The sequence below is a fragment of the Passer montanus genome, unplaced genomic scaffold (genome assembly GCF_014805655.1).
Source record: "Passer montanus isolate IOZ18808 unplaced genomic scaffold, ASM1480565v1 scaffold85, whole genome shotgun sequence".
Lineage (NCBI taxonomy): Eukaryota > Metazoa > Chordata > Aves > Passeriformes > Passeridae > Passer > Passer montanus.
Window position 1 is genome coordinate 269,364 of NW_024373812.1, and position 22,457 is coordinate 291,820.

The 22,457-nt window shown below is 40.5% G+C and overlaps 1 protein-coding gene across 4 annotated transcripts in view; it reads left to right on the top strand.

The window, feature by feature from the left end:
* PALM2AKAP2 (PALM2 and AKAP2 fusion) overlaps positions 1 to 22,457 on the top strand; it is a 269,103-nt gene that overhangs the window by 202,454 nt on the left and 44,192 nt on the right. The window contains exon 1 of one of the 4 annotated variants that reach the window (XM_039733219.1): positions 12,682 to 12,781. The exons of the other annotated variants lie outside the window; for them this stretch is intronic. Within the exon in view, the coding sequence (XP_039589153.1) occupies positions 12,722 to 12,781 (60 nt within the window). The 5' untranslated portion in view covers positions 12,682 to 12,721. Of the gene's footprint in view, positions 1 to 12,681; positions 12,782 to 22,457 lie in introns of those variants that run through there. 4 annotated transcript variants of the gene reach the window in all.

Consider the following 22,457-nt stretch of genomic DNA (forward strand, 5'->3'; position numbering starts at 1 on the left):
CTCCAGTTGTCTGGTGTTCTTCAATACCTTAGCAACAACAACATACCAAATAAATTTGATGTTATTGAATGCTGTATCTTAATTAGTCATCTTGCTCCCTGTTTTCTTGCTTGTTCACTTTTACAGTCTCAGTATCAGCCTTCATCTCGAAAGGGAAGTTGCTGTACCTGTTCCCTTTTGACTCCTACACATCTGTGCTACTTGCTCAAGTTTGAGCTTCTTCCCTCTGCTTTCATTCTTTAATTGGGACATCCAGAGGGATGCAGAGAAAGGTGTCACCACCACGTCCACAGCATAATATTCCCTTGAAATTGTCCTGCCATGGACTAAAATACTAACTTGAGGGAAAGCACTTGAGAGGCCTTTCTTGCTTCCTTTCTCCCCAGGAAGATTTCCATGCTTAACGTACTAGAAATAAGGATATAAGTTGGGTTCAATGACAGCCATGGGGAAGTGCTCCAAGAGAAGTTCAAACAGTGACTGTTTAATGCATTTCCATTTCTTGTTTCATGTATTTCCATTTCTTGCTTTTTCTCATCCGCACATTTGAAGGCAGACATGTTATTGCTCAACTGTAATAGAAACATGTTTCAATTAACTACACAAAGAAGCCTTGCACTAACCTTAAATTTCCTTTGCTGCACTTGATACAAAAAGCACTGTAACAGCACCATTAAAAACAACCCACAGCTCTTAAAGAATAAATACAGATGGAAACACAAATACAGTTTGGGCAAGATTTCTGTCTGAGGCTCTTAGTGTACATAAAATGTGGTTGGATGGTCCCTCAGAAAGGGGCTTGTTCCCTAAAATAGGGGAGAAACCACTGAAGAAACATCAAAAGCTAGGAAATAACATTAAGAACATGGTTTAGTGGTGCCCTTGGCAGTGTTGGGTTAATGACTGGGCTCAGTGGTCTTAGAGATGTTTCCCAACCTTTTGTGGTCTCAGAGAGAGGATATGGTTTTAGTCAGGTAATGTCTCTAAAGATGAAGGTGGTTCCCTGCTGCTGGTTGTTGCCTTCACAGGCTGGCATGGGTAACCTGACTTAGGTATTAAAAACTCATTTCAGAGGATCTGCTTCCATCAGAGAGCTGTTAGGCAACAAAAACGTTTCATTTCTACCAGGCTACACATACAGCACTAACAAGACATGCTTCACATAAATAATACCTTACTGGAAGCAGTGTCTAGGAAGGAAAGCCGGTGACTTCCAGGCAGGGAACAGCAGTGGGAGGGGAAGGAGGGTGTGGAAGTGTTGCTGTGCCTTCAGGATGGCTTTTGGGTGGGCTTTGCACGACTCCATCCTGGGCTATCCCTGCATTCCACCCAGTGCTCTGGAGCATTGCCCATGGAGATCTGGCAGGAAAGAAAGGCTCTTCATTCAGATGAACCCCATGGAGGGAGAGGATTTCTCCCTCCAAGGTCATGCTGTCCTGTCCAGGCTTGCAGGGTCTGGCCCTGGGAGCATCTGTGTGTAAGAGCCCGGTCTGCAGGCTTTGGAGGAGCACAGATTTGCACATACCTCCATAAAGCTCATTCACATAAGCTGTGTAGAAGTGAAAGCGTGCCCCCCACGCTGGGTCTATCCTAGTAGATGGGTCTGGAAGCACAGGAGAGACCAATTTCGCAAGAGAAATTCCTAGGTGGAGTTACATGCCAGAAACTTGCTCAGGCTGCTGCATTTATCTTGTTTAGATGGTATTTTGTTTGGTGGTGCTCCTTAGAAACCAAATGTCCGCTTCCTTTCTGGCTTAACAAGGCACTTTAAACAATGTTAATCAGAGTGTCAGGGTTTCCTTTTAAATGTTGCTTTTAACTCTTAAGAGGTGGGCTGTCGCTCACAGCCAGCACTCTGGCTGGTTACATCCAAAGGCGCTGCAAAGGTTAGTCCTTAGCTGTTGCTTGCAAATTACACCAGGTAGCAACTGTTGGTGTTTTGCTTTCCTTGACAGCACTAGGAGGACGCAGCACCCTCTCCCTCTGCAGGAGGGCAGAAGTGTCCCTGATGTAGGTTGAAGGCATGTAGGAGGGGAGGAAGTCACAAAACTGCAATGCTGCACCTAAGATTAGGCAAGAGAAATCAGTGAATTGACTTTTTTTCTTCTTTGTAACCTTTCAATTGAAAACTACATTTTAAAACTAATATTTACTTCATTCTGTATCTTTGCTCAGTGATTACTGTATTAGCTACCAGATTTTAAAATACACGTGTTTGGTTTCAAATGAGTGTAGTGAATGATCAGCTGCAATTCTCTTGACTTTCATGGACTGATACTTCAGCGCTTGTTTATTCTTGCACCTTAAAAAATACCTTGAGGTGAAATGTAGGTGGTCTCCAAGGAAGGGTTAGCTCCATACACAGCATCATCAAGTTTGGATCTTATCTTGTCTGTGAAAGATAGGTTAGATCAGTCTCTGTCTAAATCTCTGTCTTGTGCATCTTCATTCTCTTTGCATTTTGCCCTCACTGTGAATGGCAGCTGCAAGTCTGCAGACAGCATCATACCTCAGCCCAAAACTGTTGAATGGCCAGAAGCAGTATCTTGGACTGAATCTGTGATTTTAGACTCATTTTTCAGCATCTCTCTTCACATGTGCTCTTAAGACATGTCAAAACATAATAGACCTCTATGAAAGGCTGGTCTTAGTGTCTTGAGCCAGAGGAGCATTTGTGGCTGTGCGATGCTTAGCCACTCCTCATATCCATACAGCCCACCCAGCCAGCTGGATGGAGGAGCTGGTGATGGAGGAGCTGGTGCAATAACCATATGGCTATGAGTTCAATAGCAGTGGCAGGTATTTTGTCTTAGTGCATGGTGGCTAATCAGTGTGAGCAAAAAAGCAGCATGTAGCAAGTGATTCCAGAAAGGCATCACAGTATGGCATTAGTCAGGGATTTAGTCCCACTGCTGGGTTTCTAGGCGGTTGCAATGACTGGAGTGCTTTCATCCTTGAAAATGCTCCATATCTTAAGTGAGATCCTTGCACAATAGCAGCTTTTATCCATCCTGGAAGGGTCAAAGTGACATTTTGTGCAAACAACACGAAGTTACTGTTAACAGTGCACCAGAAACCCATTTGTTGGTCCACACGGCAGGAACATACATTCTTGTGCACCAATGCAGGCATACAAGAGCACTCAAAGACATCTGCATATGCACCAAAGGAGACTTCTGCCTCCCCCTTCCCCTCCCAAAGTTTATTTCCCCTAATTGTGCCCTGCAGCAGCAACGTCTGACATAAGAGAAAGCTGGGACAAGCTCAGCCTCTGCCTGGTCGTTCAGCACACTTAACACCGGGCAGGGAAGACCTCAGTCATCTGAGTGAGGAAAACTCAGATGGTGCTGCATGCTGGAAAACATGGAGGTGGGTGAAGTTAGTGCAACGGTCTCACAGCATCTGCCAGCAGATGGGAGCAGGAAACTCTGCATAGATTCCATATTTATTGTCAGAGAAGGTCTTTTAGTAGAAAGCTTTCAGTGTAAGAAGAGTTCAAGAGGCAGTGCAGTAACTTTTCATAGCTTATACATAAATGTTGCTTTATTGTAACTAATTATCAGAAAATGAGGGGATTTGTACAAATCTGTTGCAAAAGTTCACTGTTTTTAAAGGGATTGGGCTAAAAGGCTGAAGAAAAGATGCATTGTTTGGAGAATTAAGAGGAAAAGATAATGCCCTGGAGCAGCTGGGTGCTCTGCACATGATGGGAGGCTGTTTTTGCTGCTGAGATTTTGAAATGGGACAAGACTTTGTGAATTGATAAAAAATGAAGGAGTGACAAGGGTAGCCTAAGGTAATGCTAAGCATTTTTCAAAACTCTACATAAAATACCTGACACATGTGGAGGGATATTTGACCAAAGTAAATGGAATATTTATTAGTTGAAATTACAAGTAAGAATTTTATATGGCTGGAATTGTATTGGCGTTTCTCCTGCTGCTTTTTACTTTTGTGAAAACCAAGCTACCATGGCCATGGTGTTGTCACAGTATCTCTTCTTCTTGAGATGTATTTCTATATGCAACCCTGTCATGGGGTGAATTCATGTATCTTTGTTCTTCATCCACCAGTGGTTCTTCAGTGATATTTATCTGAGGATACAGTGCCTGAATATGACCTTTGGAGACACAGCTTATCTTCCAAAGACATCAGCAGGGCACAGACCATCAGCTGTGAGAGTTCACTGCTGGAAGGACAGAACCTAGACAGTAAAAGACAGTTTTGCAATAAAAATGAAAGATCAAAACAAGGTGGGAAGAAGCCGTGAAGGACTTAGGAGGGATGAGGTTAATACACTGCAAGTTTCTAACACTTTTGGATTGAGTGGAGCTGGTCCCCAGTCACCAGACTTAGCTAAGTTGCATTTAGAAACTGTGTTTTTTGTAAAAGGATGCAACATCTACCTACTCCAAGGAAAATCAGATGAGTATCATGCTAAAGTTTTAACTGGCAGCTTTTTCTCCAATTATTTTGCCACGTTACACCTTATTTGGCACAAATATGTACGGTATTATCCCTATGGAAAAAGGCAAATGTAAAAGCCATTATAAAATCATGCCATATGGCCGGTGAACTTTCTCAGACAGGCTGGTGAACAGGAACATTTTCATGTGGCTGAAGCTGCTGGGGGCTTTCTAGTTGGGACTTTTTCTTTCCGTTTTCCCAGTTTCCATCGTAGTGCAAATGTGATGCATGTGAGACCTAGGTGTAGGCTTTATGATGAGTTTTAGGAGGGAGGCTGAGACTTGAGTGAACAAAGAAGAGCAGAAGTTTTCCTCCATACCCAGTTCCGCAGCCATAGCTGCGAAGAGTTTGTGCCAATAGGCGCTGTTCTGCAGTACAGAGATCCATATACCCGTGCAGGGGTAACCTTTGTTAAGCCTTCACAAGGATGTGCAGCCTCAAAATCAGCTGGGCAGAGAGCCTCTGAATGCCTGCAGATAGTGCCAGCAGTGCCCTCCCATGCTCAGGCGTGCAGAAGAGGTGCTGGCAGAGGGATGAGGGCACAGTGGGGAATGAGGTGCGAGGAGGGATGGAGCTGATAGGGCCAAGGGTTGGCAGGGGCTGGGGCTTGTAGCAGGATCAGGGGTATGGCATGCGATTCAGAGAGGCTTGGATCCGGACTTCTGAGAATTATTTATTGCATTCTGAAATTACTTGTGACAGGGTAGTGCTGTGGAACTGACAGTCTGATTGATTTTGTGGCTGTGGTGGTGCTGACTGCTCACAAAGTGTTAGAGTGTGGTGCAAAGGGAGAAGGGATTTTCTCTCTAAGTTCTCCACTCAGTTGCTGAAACTTTCTCTCCTGTAAACAAAGTGGTTGCGTGAGCGTCCTCAGTTTCGTTTTTCCCTTCTGATGCCATTTCATGCAGAGGAAACGAGCTGCAAGTGTTTAGCTTGGCACTGTAACTTTGGTAATCGTATCCAGGGCATAGGGTAGCATGGGCTGGTGCTTAATCATTCACTCATTAGCTCAGTGTTGGTTGAGCTTGGAAGACAATTAGAGGGTAAGAAATTGTGTCGGGCCGTCTGAGAGGAGCAGGTGTAGGGCAGTCCATGAAGGATGACATACTTTCTGTGTTTCGTGGTGCACTGACTCATTGTCATTTCAGCACAGCTGTTGCTGCTGCTACCAGTTTTGGAGAAAATGTTTGTATTTGAAATGCCCATCTGCTTGCAGCTATTGTCATCTTTTAATTGGTATAATCCTTTCAGATAAGGGAAGTACAATTGTGAGTATCTCCTGCACTGCCACTGACTGCCAGCCTTCCTGTGCCATGCATCTGTTTTTGCCCATACACATTCTATATAAATACCTTCCTTATGTACCCAGGCGTTTTCCTGAGGGCTGACTATCCTTACGGGGCAATACAAAGAGGATTTCTTTCTTCTTGGGCTATGATTACTTGCCAGTCAGGGCAAAAGGGATAGGGGCATAACTTGACACTGCAGTCGTTGCATGGACAGCCAAGAGATGAAAGCCTGACATACAATTTGAGATTAAAGGAGCTTTACTTATTTAGTCTAGAAAGTTGCAGACTGGTATGTATCAAAAGTTTATATACGTGTCAGGGAGGGAAACAATAAGAAAGGCAGTAGGTTACTAAATCATGGTCAGTACTGGGAAAAAACCAAAACAGAGATGAACTAGATATTAGATGATGTCAGGGAGGGAAACAATAGGAAAGGCAGTAGGTTACTAAATCAAATGGTCAGTACTGGGAAAAAACCAAAACAGAGATGAACTAGATATTAGATGTCCACTAGAAACTAGAATCCAGCCCTTGAGGATCAAACTAACACTGCTATGGCAACTGTAGGGACAAATTTTTCTTTGTTTTCTTTTTTTTTTTTTTAAGACAAAATTTGAGTAATTTCATAAAGATGATAAAACTGTCATGCTTTCCTGCCATAATAGGTGATGGAACTAGATGACATAGGAAATTTTGTTTCCTTCTTCTGTCAGTACATGCATTTGTTAAAGTTCCTGAAGTAGTTTTGCAGTGGGGCCGAAGATGGAAAGCACATTTGTGGATTTGAACTGTACACAAACACTGCTTCAGACTGTGAGCTGGACAAATTTCACAGGATTACAAGGGGGGAAGCTGAGCTGGTGGCTTGCTAGCTGGCCACCCAAGGTAAGTATGATGATTAGGCTACTGCAGTGTCAGTTTATGCTGTGTAATGTGTGTGTTTCTCCAGTTGGAATCTGAATTTAGTTACAAATCACTCTTCCCTTTATTTTTACTGAGATTACTCTTCAGCCATATCATCAGACAACCAAAGCCAGCATGGCCAGGGCAGAGGTGAGCAGGGTGACAGCAGCTCCTTTGGCCTGGCTTGTCAGTGTCGTGTGGCTGTGGCTGCCTACTGTCCTTGCGTCAGTGTCAAAACCACAGTGCCAGCACCTTTCAAGTGCTGTTAGGCTAATGAAAAGCCTGTTTTTCCATGGTGACTTACACAGGATCCCAAATATTGTCATCTAAATGCTTGTGATATTTTCTGCTAAACCACAAGAGGTTGTAGTTTTATGATTAGTGCATAATTTCTTTCGTAGAAAGCCTAGGGATACACTTGGCATGTTACCTAGACAGGGACACCCTAGAAAAGCTGAAAAGAACTGTTACATAGTCACTCAGTATTTTCCAGGACAGACAATGTACATAAATTCCACCCTTATATTCTGTTCCTGATGTTTCTTTTACATTGGTAAAAGGATGATCTGTCTCTTCCCTCCACAGCAGTTTCAGTGAAGTTTTTAAGAGAGTTTCCTCTTCCACTATAGTTTCAGGATTTTTGTCATTCCCATTTGTAAAAATGTTTGACTTTTGGTCTTTCAGAGGTTAAAAGGTGGTCAAGCAGCAGCTGTATCTGTTTTGGAAAGAATATGAGTGAGAATTAGGGATTTTCTGCATAGGGAGAGCCATGTGAATACCAGTGAATGAGCACAGTCTAAAGCTCCTTGCACTCTACAGCCAGATACCCACTTAAATACTCTGTGTTGTGAGCCATGCCTTAGCAGCTAAACCAGACAACCTAGAGCTGAACTGGGGATTGCATAATGTCTTCTTCTTGTGTTTTGGGTGGCAAGGTTTTTTTGACAACATGCTAGGAAGCTGTTACATATCTTCACCAAGCCAAGCAATTCCTATATGATGTGAAAACCTCATTGATCATGCCTCAGTATCATCACTAGTTGTTTGTGGTGCACAAATTGATGTATTCAAGGGAAATTTTGCAATCGGTGACTGTTAAGATCTCACCCTTCATGATTTCATGCATTCCTTCTGAAAAATGCAGTCAATAGTCACATTCATGTATAGCTGCTGAGATTTGGACAAAATACCTTTTTCTTACACCCTTTCTTACTGTTTTTCATTTCAAACAGAAAGTAGAAAATAGTGCTCCTCAAGTTCCTTCTCTTTATCTGAATTAGTCTTTCTAGACTGTTTTAGTCCAGCCCATAGTCACCTACATGTTTTCACTTTAAAACACCCTAAAAAAAGACTTTCGCGATGGAACAAGTTTTCCTAAGTACTGAGAAAATTATTTAGTACTGGGCAACTCCTCGCTTATGCTCTTATTGAAATACTTCTTATTATACTCCCTGGGGCACCTAGTACTAGCTGATAGTCGAATCATTACACATTTTTGATTTCCCAGAGATGGCATTTTTATGTAGAGAAGATGGACATTGAGTAATAGTAGCACTGTCTTATCCACAAAGGTTTACCAGAAAACAATGGAGATGGGTTATGTAGGAAGAAACAATTTATTTTATTAGACTGACTGTGGAAAAAAAAAAAAGACAGCCCAGTGTTTTGGGCTCAGTATCCAAGCACTAGCACACCTGCATAATAATTTGACTTTCTTGCACAAAGCAACAGGATATTTTCTAGCTTTGCATTCTCCAGGCTTCACATACAGCATCTGGACAAAACTTTGCTGCTTCTTTTCAAGCGTCTATATTTGTTTATAAAAATTTGCTTAGCATTTGAGATATATGATTGGAAAAGACATGCATGTTTTGGTGTATTATCTGACATCTTGCATATATAGTCTGATGATAAAGATAGCTTTGAATCTGCTCCTTTGTGTCACATATAAAATGGGGATTATGAAATGTTGTGCAACAGAAGAGTTAAGATGAGCAAAATGATAAATTTAATTCAGGAGATTGAGAGATTGGCTGCTTTAAAATTTCTATCTTGCTCCTTTCCAACCTGGAGTCAGGAATGAAAAAATGAGGCGTTTACACCTGTTGGAGAATTCTTGCTCTAGGAACAGAAGAGCAGCAGTATAGTAGTACTGCATACTAGAAATACCTGTGACTCTTTCCTGAGGAGCCCACCGGGCTGAATTCTTGGGCTTTCTTGTTCAATTCTGCAGTTCATGTTTTTTCAATAAGTGCTCATGACATTCAGTAATCACAGATGGATATTCAACAGGATTAGACTGCTGAGTACTTTTGTCCAAACTTCAGATCATCAAACTGTGTATTTTGCAATTGTCAAACCTTTTGATTATTTAAAGGCTTTGAGTGCTCATGGCCAAGACTGAGAGCGTCTGGCTCCTATGTGGCAGTGTCCTTTGCCAGCCAGGCTGTGTTCTGTAGGACAGGTACGAATTGTTCCCTTCCTTTTGTTAGGGAATAACAGAGCACAGTGGTGCCTTACTTCTCACACCATTTCTGTGTTTGTACATATGTATATCATGGACAAAAACAAAGGCATTTCAGGAAATTTCAAATTCCCCTGTGTCAAGTGTAAGGCATGCTGAGCAGAGGAAGGGAAGCGAAGGTCTTCCTCACACTTCTGGCACTGTATCTGCAATATGCTCCACCGCATGAGCCGCTGCATTTCGGTGGGGCACTGAGGGACCAGGAAAATGCAATGAACCATTTTAATGGGCAGTAAAATGGAAAAAGAAAATTGAAAATCTTGGGTGTCTCTTCTTCTTGAGTTCTTTAGATACCAAAAGAAAAAGATACCATATGGATACTTACCTCATTCACTGATATTATGTGAGAGATAAGTCCTGAAGTCTTCAAAGAAGGAGATAAATTAGCAGGTGTCCTCATAAGCACACTCTTTGCATACAACTAATAATATGCTATAGACACCTTTCTGATAAAAGACACTGGGATTAAATTATTTTTTCCAAGACATTAGAGACTGGGATTGAATTGGATCTCATAAATTCCAATCTAATATTTTAGAAACATGCATTTTTCACAGCAGGAGGTTTTATCTCTTTGATGCAGTGTCTCATCTTCCTTACTCATGGACAGCTAGAAGGCAAAAAACTTCTCTGGCTTCGTCAGCTTGAATAAATTCTTAACCTTATCCTAAGGCTTTGTATTTATTGGGAAATAAAAGAAGGAGGAGTAGAAGGGCAGCACTAGTAATTCCTGTGCTGTCAGAGTCTCACAGGAAGTTGAATGACCCTTGCTTGAGAAACAAAAACCACAGAATGTGGGCGTGATACTTATTGGTACGTGCTTTGCATTCTCCTCCAAGGACCGATTGCATTTTGCATTGCTGCTGTAAATCCTGCCTACCTTTTCCAAGATTTCAACAATAACTCTTCTGACAGAAAGCCGCTGGAGAGAAACACTGTGTTAATATTTTGACTTCTGAGCCCTGGAAAGCTCTCCCCTGGTGTTAATGATTTTTGGTGAAAGGGAAGAATGATGGGCTTTCAGACACAGTGGGCATTCATTAGCATGTACTCTCTGTCAATAGATCCGGCTTGGATGGCACAGTCATATCTCTGTGACTTCCCTTTTAGTGTGTTTGTTCACTGTTTCTCCCTGAAGACAAGTCAACGATTGCATTGACTTTCTGATCTTCATATGGGAATGTTTATATTAGCATCAGCGGCTCTGTGATCTCATTTAAAATTGGCTGTGGGCTGAAGCTGTTTTAGTCAGCCTGGTTTCTTTGTCAATTAAAAAGAAAGGGGGAAAAGCCTAGAATGAAAGGGGAGAAAGATTGCTTACTTTTGCAGAAAATAAGCAAATTATATTTGCATGGGTATAAGGTCATAAAAGTTCAGAGTATGCATTTTTAATTGTTCACTTGCGTGATTTCTTTCTTCTTAATGTAAAAGATGTAAAAGCATCTTCAACTGTGTTGTTCACAGTTAATTAAGTGTTCTAAATATGGCTGATACATCACAATATTTTCAGCTAGCTAGTTTCTGAGCTGTCCAGGAGCATTCAGTTCTTCCACTACAAAAGTCAAAGATCAGAGGTCTTCTTTTTAGGAAGCTTGTTTAATATTCTATATTAAGAGAAAACATTTTGTCATTAGTATTTTCCTGAGGATCGCCTGGGTTTCAGGTACTTTTTCAGACGTGGTTCACTGTGAAGTCTTCAGGATTGTATCTTGGTACTTAGGTTGATCCATTTTGTATGTATATATTCATCTAACTTCAGAGTTGAAATACTGTGGTATTTAGTTAAATGCTGTGATATAGACTTCATTGTATAGGTAATGAGCAAGGCACACACACACAAAACAAAGGAAGTTATTAAGAAAGTACAGATGCATGCAGACAGGCTCATTTCTTTGCCACACCAGTTGTTTGCAAATCTGGTCATGGGAGTGTTCAAAAAATGTGTAGAATGACCATTTCCCTACCAAAATCCACAGCCCTGCCCTTGGCCATACTGAAGTAAGTCAGTGTTACTTTAACAGAAAGGCAACTTCCTCTAACTTGTGTTTTAACCTAAGTTCTCTTGTAATCCATGTTAGTCCAGACATCAGGTGTGTTTGTTGTTTGCCAAGTGCGCGGTGAAATCAGTGCTTTAGTAGTGTCTAGGTGTTTTTCATGGCTCTCTGTCCCTCCACTATCAAGAATGACAAAATATTTATGAGGAGGTACATTTTTCTCAGAGAATTTTCTTAACAAAACAGTTGTGTGTGAGAGTGCTTCTGCTGGTTTTTTGAGCTCCAGTTGGACTCGCAGAACTCTGTTATGACTGCTTTCTGTACATGAACTGAGGTGGGAGCAGTGCTGTGCACAGTCTCATTTCCCTGGTAGGTGTATCTATAGAGACAATTATTGTACAGTACTCCCTGCATCCCTGTAATTTATTTGGGTGGCACTGCTGCAGTACAAGTACTGGAGATAAAATATTGAGGTTCACTGAGTCAGATTTGAGTCAATATAAATCTAAAATTACTTCTTCCTCTGTCAAAGCTGAAGAAAGAAACCAGGATAACTTAGTTGCTTTATCTGTTTTATGTGGACTTGCATCTGTGATGATTTATGCTTAAAAACAGCTGCCTTAAAAGCAAATGTGGCACTGGTGTATAGACAGCATCCCACTGTTTTTTGGGCAGGAGCAGCATTCACAAGTGCCTTTTTAGTTCATCACTGAAATAACATAAAAGTAGAAAATAACTGAGCTTTGGTCTTTTGCCAATTTACTGTCTTTGAGAATAGGCCTTGTTCTCTAACCGAAAAAAAATATAATCCATTAAGTAAAATGTAACCATGGGCAAAGCTTATTTCCAGTGTTGCAAAGACCTCACTTTGGGGTATTTTGGAGGAAACCTTTCAGTCTCATTTAGGGTGGTCATTTTTTTAAATGTGGTGATTGTAACATGAGAGTGATCATAGCAGCTTCTGTGTGAATTTATTATTTATTATTGTGCCAACTGCAAAGTAGAGGTCAGGATGCCAGAGACAGGGACAGGAGGGAATCCCTTCTGACAAGAGGAAGAGGGAATTCTCTTCAGTCAGGCTAAAAGGTAATAGCAAAAATAAAGAAGGCAAAGCTACAGATTATCTCTGATAGCTGCTTCTGGACTTCTGAAGTAGAGTCAAATGAAAGTAGAGTCTGCGGTGGAAATACAAACAAACTCAAGATTTATACGAGAAGGAGCAACCCTGCCATGACACGCTGTCCACCATCCTCTCCTTCAAGAGGAGGAGTGGGAGGTTCAAAGGTTATCATCCTATTTATGCTAATTGAGTTTGAGCTAAGCTCTTCCCAAGGAAAAAAGCCTCTTATTGAATTAGTTATTCAGTTCTGCGGGGTGCAAGTGGAATGGCTGTAACACTGTCTTAGAGTCTGTTGGAGTGGCCTGTGAAGAGTACATCTGAAAGATTTCTCTTCATTAAAGCATCCCTCAGATGCAGAGCAACACGAAGACCTGAGAGACTTGTGTGCCTTTTGCTATTTGTCCGTCTTCAAAAGGGGCCAAACATGTTCAGGTACACAGCACCCTGGCAGGTCCTCTGCTTGTCCATGGAGCAGGGTTTGAGGGTAAGAATTATTTATTTTCACAATGTTAAACATTTATAATTAAATAATTTGTAATTGTATGAATGTGCTGTGAAGGGGAGGTAATATTAGAGCTACACAGAAAATTAAGGATCTGTAGGGATGTGTCTTGTTTGTTCCTTCCCTGCCTGTTTCTAAATTGCTGTAACTTGAGGGACCAAGTCAGAAGTTTTATGAAAACATGCTGTGTATGTTTATGTGTCTCATTTGTATTCATACATCAAACATACATCACTGTTTACCTCTATGTAGGAAAATATTGTTAATATTTTTCATTTTCATAGGCCCTTCCATCCTTAAGCTTTTGAAAGATTTATAAAGATGGATAAATTAATTAAACCTCATAGGAGTCTTAGGAGACACATGTTAACGTAGGATTGCAGTCTGGATAAATTAAGTATTTTATTCAGGGCCATGCAGCAACTTGGGAGCAGATAGGAGAATGAAATCTAGAACTTCTGATTCTAAGTCACTCTAGTTGGTTAATAATTGTTGTCTTCTAAATTGTTTTTTTTTTTTAAAAACCAATCTTTAGTGTTGAGGATTCATGAAAGTACCATTAAGTGTAGCAGTAGAACAACTATGGTCAACATTGACATCTGAAAAGTGTAACCTTAAATTAATTTGGCTGTCATTATTTGTACGCCTGTTCTTGCACTACATGGTAGTATTCTTTTCCATGAAACCAGTCTACTAGTCTCTGATGGCATTTAATATGAAAGAGTTACTTTGCAATTCAAAAATACCTATTGCATTTCCTGGTTCTTCTGATTTTATCACAACTCTTGAAATACTTGGTGTGGGTCTTCTTTCCAAAAGTTCCAAATGCAGAAAAACCTTTAAACTTTGAAAAAAAGTTTATAGGGTCAAAAGTTGCAACAAAATACTGGAAATTATGATTTCTTAAAAATGTCTCCTGATCTGTGTTTTTCTGTCTCCCTGCTTAACAGAGGCAAATCAAAATTAAAATGTTATTTACACCATTTTATTCTGACATCTGGCAAGTCTTGTATCTCACTAGCTTTTATGATTTTTGAAGATGGATTTTTTTTGTATCAATCTCTCTAGAAAGTGCATAGTTAAAAACAGAATGAGCAAGACCTATGAATACCTATATGAGGACAGTCTGCATTTGTTGCTAAGTCCATTTTGACTATTCCCTTTCTAATCCTTTTATCTTAAAGGATCCAACTATACAGATTGTCTAGATCACTTATCAGTCATTATGTAATCTTCTTTGGGATGGAGGTGGGATTTTGTGCTGTAAAAAGGATAGCCCAGGGCTTCCAAATGGTTGGTATTTCTGCAGATTTTCCCCCTGCAGCAGGTTCTTAGCTGGCTCTGGGGTCTCTTTCAGCAGAGACACTAGTTTCACAGCTATTCCTTACTATATCAGTAAAGCTTACTTCTGGATAATTATGAATGTGCAATGTATGCCTTTCAAAATTAGCAGTTATCTAACTATAATTTCTGCAGAAGTTTGTCCCTTCCTTTTCCCCCTAGTATCTTAAGCATCATTGAGAAAAAAAATGCAGAAGGTCCATTAAGTGCTTTTTTTGTCTTGTTTGTATTTTAAGATAGCTCCACAGTCATAAGTTACAGCATATCTGAGACACCCAATGTATTACCAGAAGCTATAGATGAAAATAAAATTTGGCCATGTGTCCTGTGGGTCCCTGAAGGCATGGCATTCTTCATTGAATTTTATGCTGTACAGAGCTGTTCAAGTACTAGAGGAATGATAATACATTTTGGATGTTTGTATCCAAATGCATTAAGGTGTCAGAAAGCAGAATGCCAGCTGCCAGCATTGGCTGCAGTTCAATCTCTGGGCTTCAGTTCAGAGTATTGCCTGAGCCAAAAATTAAATAGGCTGCCTGGGGAACGCTCATATCAAATGAAATCAAGTGCGTACTTGCTGTCAAAAAAAGGTAAAAGATTAAATGCATTTACTGTCGTTGCAGTGCAATATTGTGGTTGTGATACCAGCTCAGATAGGAATATGTGTATTTCTGTTCTAATTTAAATTCCTCAGGAGGATGGGCACTTCATTGAAATGATGAAGTGATGCTTTCAATGATACTCTGAGCTCTCTTTCTATAATTGTTTACTCAAAGTCAGCAAGAGATGGCTTCTCCCAAAAAAAGTGATACTGCATCCCTATATGGATGAAGTAATGCCTGCTATGACTGTGCCAGGCTATGAAATCATAGCCTGCTGTCTGCATACCAGCCATTCATTACACATGTGCATGGACTACTATCCAGGATCAGGGTTATGTAGAGTTGTGCTAAGAAAGTCTGAATTCCACAGGATTTTCTCTGGGTAATGCTGGAATGGTTTAAAACTTCAAGTGTGGCAACAGTGTAGAAGATGTCCATAGCCCCCCATGCACAAATCTGCCCTCTAAGGTTTTTAAAATAAACAGTGCAGTTTAATATAAATATTTGTATTTGTTACTTATTTGCATTTCTCTATTGTGGTGGGTTAATCTAGTCAAGCCAGTGATAAGTTTCACATTACCTTTTGCCTAAGCAGGCACTGTTGAACATTAATATTTATTAAATCATATTAATTAGACAGCTGATGAAAGCATACTGTTGACCTTGCTGGAGGAAGGCTGCAGTACTTCTTCTCTCTTAGGCCCAACCATTTAGCATTTCACTTGGAAGACTGTCCAGCTCACTATTTGTGATCAGCATTCAAGCTTACAGCCTGCTTCTGCTGAAGTCCACAGCAAAACTCTCCTTGATTTAGACTAGTGCAGGGTTGGGTGTATCAAGATAATGTGACAGTAGTTTGAAGGTAATATTTATAGTGATCCCAAAAGTGGAAAAGTTCTGCCAAAACATTATTGCTGGGGGCTTTGGAGTTAGCATAGCTATGATTAGGGAAGAGGCAGGGCCACCTCTAGTCTCCTAGTACATAGCAAAACTGTTCTGAGGCCTCATTAGGGGCACATCCAGGCACTGCAGCAGTACTGGTAATTTGTTTTAATGAATGCTGCTCATTTAAAAAGCTGTAATTTGTGCAAGGCCCTTAGGAAGTAAGGAGGAACTGCTGGAACATAAATAACCTAAAGCAGAGTCACAGTCTTTCCAGGTGTGTGACTAAAGGGTATCATAAGCCTTACAAGAAACAAATAAAGGCTGTAAATCATCAGAGTTCTGCAGTTGCTCCATTGAGTTTGGCATTCTGATTTTTACTGATCTGTTGAGACTGTATGATTGCACTGAATTATTTTGAATTAGATCAGGAAAAAAGACCAGAAAGATCTTAACAGTAAAAGTAGATGTGATCCTTCAGTATTGTTGAGGTGCATTTGGCTGGGCTGAGTGGTGCTTTTCTTTTACACATACATCTGTTAGTCCTAGCATCTCTAGATTTTCGTATTTGTCATGTTATGTGATAAAGGCAAGATCTGGAAGAAATGCTGATTATTATTACATGCAAATAATAAGTTTCTAGCTGGTGGTTCCCAGATTCAAGCTACCACATATTAACTATGGCACTGAAAGCCAATGCACTTTCATACTTAACCAAAAGTGTCCTTAGTATGTCTCCAGTGATTCATATGAATCAACTCATGGCTGCTTCTCTTCAGACTAAAGAGCTGATTGAATTTCCTGACGTTTTTCAGGCAGGAGAAGCTTGCACATGGTATCTAACATAACTCTCCAGCCCTTTTAAGAACCTGTGTTCCCAGGCAGATAAATAGCACTGCACAGTGAAAAACAACTCTCTTGTCTTATAACTGAAGTGGTGTTTTCAGACTGGTAATTTGTCTCGATAGCAAGTAAATACAAAAGCATCCTGCAAGGAGCTGACTTGCACTTAACATAATGCAGCAGCAGCAGCAGCAGACTCCAGTTGCATAGACTTGGATCACATACTGGCTATCCTCCTCTAATCTTAACAGGTCCTATCAAAGAACCTCACTGTCCTATAAGGTAAATAGAAGTATTAGCCACAAATGCCCACCATAGCTGGATAGTACTTGGTTGCAAATAAGTGGTTGTATTCTCTCTATACTGTCACTTTCTTGGGAAAATGTTGGAAAATGAGGATTTTGCTGAAAATCAGAGTTCATATGGCTGAAGGATCATAGAAGAATTTTTAAAGAATTTTCAAAAGTAAAGAAAATATTCTAGCTTACTGAAGGATCATAGAACAATTTTTAAAGGGTAGCTATCTAATGATCTAGAAGAATTTTAAAAGAATTTTCAAAAGTAAAGAAAATATTCTAGCTTCTTCTAGTATCAGAGAAAAGCTTGGGAAAAAAGACTCACTGCTAAGAACTTAAAAACATAAGGAAAATAAAAAGGGCTATATAGCCACATTTTTGTGCTGGCAATTCTTGGCTTCCTGGGACTTTAATAATGACATCTGAGCAAATGGGATTATTTTTATTGCTCTATTATTAGGGAGCTTTAGTTCCATCAAGTGCCAGCAATACCAGTTTGTGTGCATTGTTATAGTAACCTGTGTCATTTCATCTCTCCTGTTGCTAGTCATACTGCTGCACACTACACTTAAAGCACTTCTAGGTTGTTGTTGTTCTTACGTGATGCCCTTCTGCCTTTTGAAAGTGTTTCCAGTTCTCTTCAACTTGTTTTTCCCTTCTTAGTTTTCAGTCTTTTAATGCAGACCCAGTGGAACACAGGTCTGCTCTCGCTGCCCTTTTTTTGTCATATGACTGAGAGACTGGAGATTGCTGAAGAAAAGAATGAGATAAAATGGGGAAAGGAGTGGTGATACCACCAGATTGCCTGACTTGTAAGCAGAAGCTGTCCAGCAGAAGTGTCTTAATCTGTTTGGAGCTGTCCACCATGTTCACGGTCCTTGTTCAGTGAGAAAGACTTTCAGAGCCCCTTCTCAAGTTACATTTCAGCTGCTGTGTACCTGCATTGCTCTTTTCAGGCACTAAATTAAAAATTCTGATTATATGTTCATAAATTTATTGTAGGCCATTTTGGTACAAATTCTAAATAATTAAAACTTGTCTTCAGTTCCCATTAGAATATCATTGCACATTTTGTGCTGGGAAAGCATACATGGGTATAAATAATAAAACACTGAGCTTTTGCTGAAGTCAATTTTGAATCATAATTCCTGGAAAAAGAACTTGTCCAAGCCATGGCAATCATCAGGGGAAAAAGTTCTTGAGCAAAGTCACAGTAAAATATGTCATTAATCATAACCCACCCACATCTAGGCATCATACCACCAGACACTTCACTGGAGGAAGGAACAGTACTGTTGATATTCATGACTCACTATATTCATGGGTTATAAGGTCTAAATCATCAGCTGTGATCCCAGTATGACTCGCATTGTGACATAAACTAGTGGATTTCCCCAAATTGATTTTTGTTTGGATTACAGCTTATCTTTTAGAAAAACATCCAGTTTTGATTCCACATGTCTTATAAGGCAGCATTAATTACAGCCCTTAATAAACTGTTCCATTCATTAATTATAATTATTGCTAAGATAGTCCTGTTAGAAAATAGGCATTATTTTACTAATGGTCTCCCTGAACACTCCCCAGTGCAATCAGGAATGTCTTGTGCTCCTTCCTCCCTCCTCTGAGTGATAGGCTTTGTCTGAGGATTGCAGAGTGATTGGGAGATTTTTTTGTTTGTTTTTTTGGCTTGCATAACCTGTGAGGTTGGAAGAAGCTCAGGCTGATGGCTTTAATTACAGTCTGTCTTAACTATCCAGAAAACCTTGCCACTCTCTTCCTTCAAGTCTTACCCTTGTGATGCCAGCACACACCTGTGGCTGAGAAGAGTAATGTTGATGGCATGTGCATGATCTCCACTTTTCATTCATGCTTTCATCTTCTTGTCACCTGATATTGCAGCCTGCCTTCATGTGTCCACCTCTTTGCTAAGCTCTCATTGGAGGTTATGACCAGGTTACTATTGCTGTTTTAAAACTAGGATATAATCTAGGACATTGAGGTCCCCATCTGAGCTGTGCTGAGAGCTTCTGAGCATTAATCAGCTTTCCTGATGAAATGGCCAAGGTGAAGTGCCTTGGTTAAGAGTTCTTTTCACAGTTTCAGTATAGTACTTACATTACAGTTTCCACTACAAAACTGGCATGTGCCCTGACATCAGACACATGCAGACTCGGGGTTGGAGAAGGACCACTGGCAGCCACCCACAGAGTTCCAACATGAAGCCAGGATCCATGTGGACTCCAGCCTGTGTTACTGGGCCCAGAAGGATGCTTCTCCCAAACCCAGTAATGAGGTGTCTGTGCATGAACCAGGGTGGTCATGGGGGATGCAACGCAGAGGTGTGAGTCTGGGTGAGCTCTGCTTTGAAGACATGTCCTTAATTATGCTGCAGGTTTGGGCGGTGCTTCTGTAATAGTTGTCGAATCATCTCAGAAAGCTATGATCTTTCTTTATCCTTTTTGAGACACTAATTGTAAGAAGAGACGTTGGTGCTAAGGCTCTGATAAGCACATTAGCCATGTTGTTACTTAGTTGCTGAGATGTTCACAATTCCTTAATTGAAGCTGTTTATTTCCTTTGGGTAATTTCTGTTTAGCTGACTTACTCAGCAATGCTCTGTCCACGTGTTACATGAAATTATCAGCTGACATAATACAAAATAGTGCTTTATGCATCTTTGTACAGAGTACAAAGTCAGAAACTGTAGCAAAGTGTGATGGCTTCCACTGAGCAGAATACCAGCATCCTATGCAGGATGTTTCTGGGTAAAAAAAGAAGAGCTTTTCCATGCCCTCATAGAATAACACTGAAGTCCTGCTTGTGTTCTGCCTCGGTCAAGTTGAATTATCCTTTTGCAAGCTGGGTATTTTCCCTTGTAGTCAACAATGTGAATAATTATGGTCCTTGATTAGGGGAAATGTCAGCCTTTTGACTGTAGCATAAGTGTTTTAGATTCAACAATCAGCAAACTCTTGAAGTAGTCTTGGTAACTTGCTTACACAGGTTGTGATGAAAATTACACTTTACTCCTTTTTTTTTTTCAGAGTCTGAGATTTGTAAGCACTGGACATCAAGTTAGTGATTGAATTGGCCTTCTAGTGTATATTTTATTTTTCCTCTTAGTAGGACACTGACAACCCCAAATTTGCCATTTGTTGAATACTTGAAATTTAGCACTCAGATCTGAGTGTATACACCTCAGTAGTGTCTATATCTGTCTGTCCCAGAAACAGGAGTCAGGAGCCAGTTCTGGGACATTCACTTTGAGCATCAGTATTCCAGCATTTTTCTTTTAAAGGCCTGGTCTGTAGTATTTGTGGTTCCTAAAAAAAAAAAGAGCTCTGCTTTCAGTACATTGGAGCTGGTCCAGGTCTCTGCTGTTGTCCACGTGCAAACTGCTGCTCACCATTCCAGAAGAGAGGCTGATTCCCACGTTCATCCCACTTGCAAACAGTAAAACAACTTGTTTTTTCTTCAAGTGGCTTTTTTTGCAGCAACTGACTTCTTTATGGTACACTTGTATCCTTGTATTCCCAGAATTTTCAAAGTTCATGGTGACTCTGAAGTGGTGCTGTGATTGTGAGTTTAATTTTATTTACCTTTTAATACTGCTAAGAGGATTTCTTTTTTCACCTGTGATGTAAGAAATGTTAAATGCCATCTGATGAAAATACATTTGTTATTTATAGGTAAATCCAATTATTTAGTTAATGGATCTTAAAAATAGCTATAAGAAGCGGTCATTCATATATTTGTGAACAACTGATTGCTATTTCCCTCCTGAAAAACATCCATTCTGATTGATTTGTGAGTATTCAGCTTTGTGAAAGGAAAGCCAGACCTGTTAGCATAGCTTTATCTTGCATGTCACAGAGAACAGACAAATCAGTGCTTATTGAGCCACCCTGTAATTGCATTAGTCTGTAAACTTCTGGTGGCCTGGTTTCCTCTCTTATTAAACAGAATGAGAAGGGTTGGAGACATGCTTGGATACTTGCACTTGTAGATTAGACATTTCCTTTTTTGGAGGTCAGCTTTAATGGCTTGGGGTTTTTTTCCTTAAAAACGAGACGTGGTTTTGGTTTGGTGTTATTTTTTGTTCTGCCAGAAAACTGTAGTGCATTATGCAAAAATGTTCATTTGTTCTAAGCTAAGATTATTTATAGGTCAGAGTTCTCACATGATGACTACTGCCAGCTTTAGGTCCTCATAAGGAATACAAATTCAGTTTTGAGACTAGCTGTTGTATTTCTTTTTCTAGTTGCGATAACTGATTTAGATCCCTGTCTCATTTGGAACATGTCAGTTTTGATAAATAATATTCACCTCATAAAACTCTCCTGTCTGTCACTTTGTGAGTTACAAAGTACATAAAAAGAAACATAAAATACATTTTTATCTTCCTCACAAAAGTTATTTTTGAACACCGATTTCTTGTTAACCTGTCAGTCAGAAAGGGAAACCACCAAACAAACATGTCAGTCAGAGCAGGGAGGGGGTAGGGGGCAGGCAGGGATTGCTGCAATGCTTTTGTTGTGGGAAAATCGGCTTGAAATTTCTCCCAGCATCCTGAGTTTCTGTGCTCTCTTGTATTAAAACCAGAGAAGCCAGATGGGGACAATAAAGTTAAGACAGGTGCTTCAGTATTTTTAGGAGCCTACAGCCAGGGGAAGGAGTTTTTAGTGGGAAGCCACAGGCACGCATGGCTGCTTCAGCTGAGAGCTGGCCCGTCGCTTCCCCCCAGCCCTTTGGCTGCTCCCAAGAAACTAAACAGCCAAGGTTTGTCCCAAATCTGCTGTGCCACCAGAGAAACCTGTTCAGACCAGAGCTAGACAAACACCAAACAGCTTGTACTCCAAACCTTAGGCATTCAGTCTATAAGTAATTACAGTTCCAGTCCTTTCACAGTATGTATTAATAATGCAAGATAAATCTTGATGTTAACTGTTTCCAGCAAGCTAAAACCCTGATTACTACCCAGTCGTTCAAACAAGCAGCAGAAATAAAAGTGAAGCTGATACAAGGTCTAATGCTGTGATCATGGAAAGGCAGATGGTGTTCTTGGGGTACCCACTGTTGCCCTTTTCTAAGGATTCCTGTTCAGCTGTGGAAGGAAGAAGGATCAATACAAAACCTAAAACAAGGACTGATTGCAGTGTGAATGTTTATTTTGGTGGACAAAGGACAACTGTCATAAGGAATTTATCACCAGCCCTACACTGTTTTTTACTGACAAGCCATCCTTGCCCTTCCTATGGTTGTGTGAAGAAGGGTTGTCTGTGAGGGAGGACAAATGGACAAATTTGTCAGAAATTCATGCTAGAATAACAATCTTAGAATGGGAGACCACCTGTTGGTGTGTGACCACCCTGTTGGTGGCTGCCTTTCAGTTGGTAATGCTCCACAAGTAATTCACAGTGGTAATCTACCTCTTCCTCCCAGAGTTTGAAGCTGCTCTGCACTTCCTCTGAAGCATGTTAGAGTTTTGTGTGACATTTTGGGCCAGTTTATGCCATATATTGTGGGAATGGACAATACACTGGGGGGAGAGGAGTGTTGTCACAGAACCATTCACCAGCAGGTCCCAGGTAAAATCTCAGAGCCTTTACAGCGTCTTGGGTACAGTGTCACACTAAGGCATTAATGCCCTGGCATCTAATTCACAAGTTTTGTCATGAGTCAAATATTTGA